Source organism: Myotis davidii, unplaced genomic scaffold (genome assembly GCF_000327345.1).
Source record: "Myotis davidii unplaced genomic scaffold, ASM32734v1 scaffold93, whole genome shotgun sequence".
NCBI classification, from domain to species: Eukaryota; Metazoa; Chordata; class Mammalia; order Chiroptera; family Vespertilionidae; genus Myotis; species Myotis davidii.
Genome location: NW_006292095.1, coordinates 10,624,642 through 10,627,730, shown reverse-complemented (window position 1 = coordinate 10,627,730; position 3,089 = coordinate 10,624,642). Strand labels below are relative to the sequence as shown.

Here is a 3,089-nt window from a genome sequence, read left to right as displayed (position 1 = left end):
GATGTTGCACAGTGTTGTTCCGAATGTCCCGACTTTCCCCTGCGCTTTGTGCCCTGACGCCGTTAGGCCAGATCACCTCGCAGCTGACACAGACTTTGCTGATGAGAATGAAGTCTACTACTTGGAAAATGTTCTTTTCACGTTTGTTTCCTGTAGAAACAGACAGTACAGAGGATACCTGAGACAGAATACATACATACATTATTAGAGAAGTGACTACTGGGCCCTCCTCTTTTCTTTACCGAGTCACATCCAAAGTTTGGGGTCTGGGCATTGCGAGAAACCCACCAGGTCAACGAAGCCCAGAGCCCCGGACCCCTCTCCAGGATGGTGGACAAGAGCGGGGAGTGGCTGTGTCAGTCTGGTCCGTGTCTAGGATTTTGGACCCTATTTTCTTGCTGCAATCATCACATTACCTAGTTACTAAGGGGGCATTGACATGGGACCTACCTAAAGTCAGTGCAGCAACCTGGCCACCACCAACTAGAAAGACACTCAGGAAAAGCTTAATGAAAGAAGTCAGCAGCACCGTTACTAACGAAAGCCGTGGGGAAATGGAACTTACCTAGCTGGTAAAGGCTAATGGAAATAAAATGCTCAAAACCTGCAACTTCTAGACTGTTCTTCCAACTCAACCATCACATTTAGTAAATGCTTCCTTTAAATCTCTGGTCTTTATAAAAGTGAAATCTCTTTTCATTCCCATAAGGCGTTAGGCCTTCGTAAGGTAGGCTCAGTTTTGGCATCTGATGCTCCAAATGTGAAATGTTCTTAGAAAATGAACTGTGACTCATACATTCATTACAATAAATTTTATAAGACATTTTATTTTCATATTTTTGGAAATTGTTTTAGAAAAAAAAATGACAAGAACACATACAAAAACTGAAATCTTTCACAGAACTATGAACTCTCAGCAAAGAAAGGGACTTTTGAAGTGTTTGAGTCCCTCTCCTGGAATCACTTCTAAAATGTTCCTCCAGCCCTAACCAGTTTGGCTCAGCGGATAGAGCGTCGGCCTGCGGACTCAAGGGTCCCAGGTTCGATTCTGGTCAAGGGTACGTACCTGGGTTGTGGGCACATCCCCAGTGGGGAGTGTGCAGGAGGCAGCTGATCAATGTTTCTAACTCTCTATCCCTCTCCCTTTCTCTCTGTAAAAAGTCAATAAAATATATTTTAAAAAAATGTTCATTATGTGACTAACCTCCTCAAGTCTTTCCTAAGTTTGATGTATTTAATCTCATAAAAGTGACAAATAATTTTTAACCATTTAAAACAAAAGAAAGAGTAAAATGAGGGAGACAGGCCTCTTGTGTTATGTTTTTAGAGAAAAGTCACATCCTTGAAGGAGCTTTGTAACATGCAGAACACAGGACAGGCTTCAAGAACAACAAAACATTCTGTGCACTTGCATTACTTAAATGTGAACAGCTGCTGTTATCTTCCTCTATAAAAAGTGGCAAGCCAGCTCTGGCCAGTGTGGTTCAGTTGGTTGGGCACCATCCTGTGCACCAGAAGGTTGCCGATTTGGTTCCCAGTCAGAGTACAGGTTGGGTCCTAATTGGTGTGTGCATGGAAGGCAACCAATCAATGTTTCTCTTTCACATTAATGTTTCTCTCTCTCTCTCTCTCTCTCTCTCTCTCTCTCTCTCCCCCCCCCTCCATACTTATTCTCTCTAAAATTAATAAATACATATTTCTTAAAAAGTGGTAAGCTATATGCATTCAAGTACATTTTTAATTGTGGTTCATATAGATTTACACTTGGGAAGAGGCTGAAACAAAACCAAAACCAGCTAACAGAGCTGTTAATAAAAAACTTATTAATTATTGTGAGAAGCAATCAAATGAAAATCAATCTTATGTAACAAAACAAATTTCCAATCACATAAATACATTTTACTTTTTATTGAAATTTTCCACTCTCAGGAGATCCTGGATATAATAAAGGGATACATAAAATAGAAACAGTTTAAGTAAATGTGATTATTTGGTTCATTTCAGAAGGTCTATGGTCCAACTGCCAGCCACACAAGTCTCTGAGTTCTCAACGAAGTGTGACCAGTTCTTCCGAAGAGGTAGGGTGAATGGCAACCGTGTTGTCAAAGTCGGCTTTTGTGGCTCCCATTTTGACTGCAACAGCAAACCCCTGCAGCATTTCATCACACCCAATTCCTTGCATGTGGATCCCAACCACCTGGGAAACAAAAGAGAAAGATACCTGCTATTTAAAAACCTCTAAAAAACTTACATCTCTAATGACACAGCCCACAGGCCCTGCGTGGTGCTGTCTCAACATCCCTCCACAGCCCACCTCACACAGCCCTCCCTCGGGCTCTCGGCTTCCCTCTCTCCCGAGCACTCACACGTGCTCTCGCCTTTGCACAAATTGTTCACTGTCTGGACAATCTTCCTTCTCCTCTTTTAAGGATTAAAGCCCATTTATTCTTTAAATAGCTATACTTCGTTCCCTACCAAGTTAAACTATCACTAAATGATCTCTCACTACCAATAATTCTCCACCATGGTTCTATCACAACTGCAATGTTCTATTTTTATTTGGGGACCGGACAGTTGTAGTCCATCTTATCCAGGTGAAGGGGCCCCTATCTGCTTGCATTCCCCCCTCTATCCCTATGGCCAAGCACAAACACGCCCCTTCGGAGGCACTCAGTCCATAATGTTGGATGACTGAACAAAGGACTATAAAGGGCCATTTGTTTCAACTCACCATTTCCAGTGAGGTTTCTCACTATATTTTCAAACTATGAGTTTAATGTTCACTTTCAGCAAATACTTTTAGGGTAACCAGTCCATTGAAAAACAAAGTTAGAGAACCTAACATTTAGCCACAAAAATATTTTGTTTAAAAAGAAATCAAGAATATACTTAATGTTACTGAATGGTACACTAAAAAATGGTTAAGATGGTAAATTTTATGTTATGTGCTTTTTACAATTAATAAAAAGTATATCTCAACCTAAAGCAAACAAAAAAATACCAAATCATGCATTATATATGCACTATAGAGAAGATTTTTAAATATTATAATCTAAATTGAATTTATAACACCAGAGTTTCTTTACATA

At 40.2% G+C, this 3,089-nt stretch overlaps 1 protein-coding gene across 1 annotated transcript in view; it reads right to left on the bottom strand.

Annotated features, from left to right (window-relative positions):
* Positions 1–1,877: 1,877 nt before the first annotated feature.
* GSR (glutathione reductase) overlaps positions 1,878–3,089 on the bottom strand; it is a gene marked incomplete at its 5' end in the record, with an annotated part of 19,561 nt that continues 18,349 nt past the window's right edge. The window contains one exon of the mRNA XM_006765654.2: positions 1,878–2,197. Coding sequence (XP_006765717.1) covers positions 2,048–2,197 — 150 coding nt within the window. The remainder of the gene's footprint in view (positions 2,198–3,089) is intronic.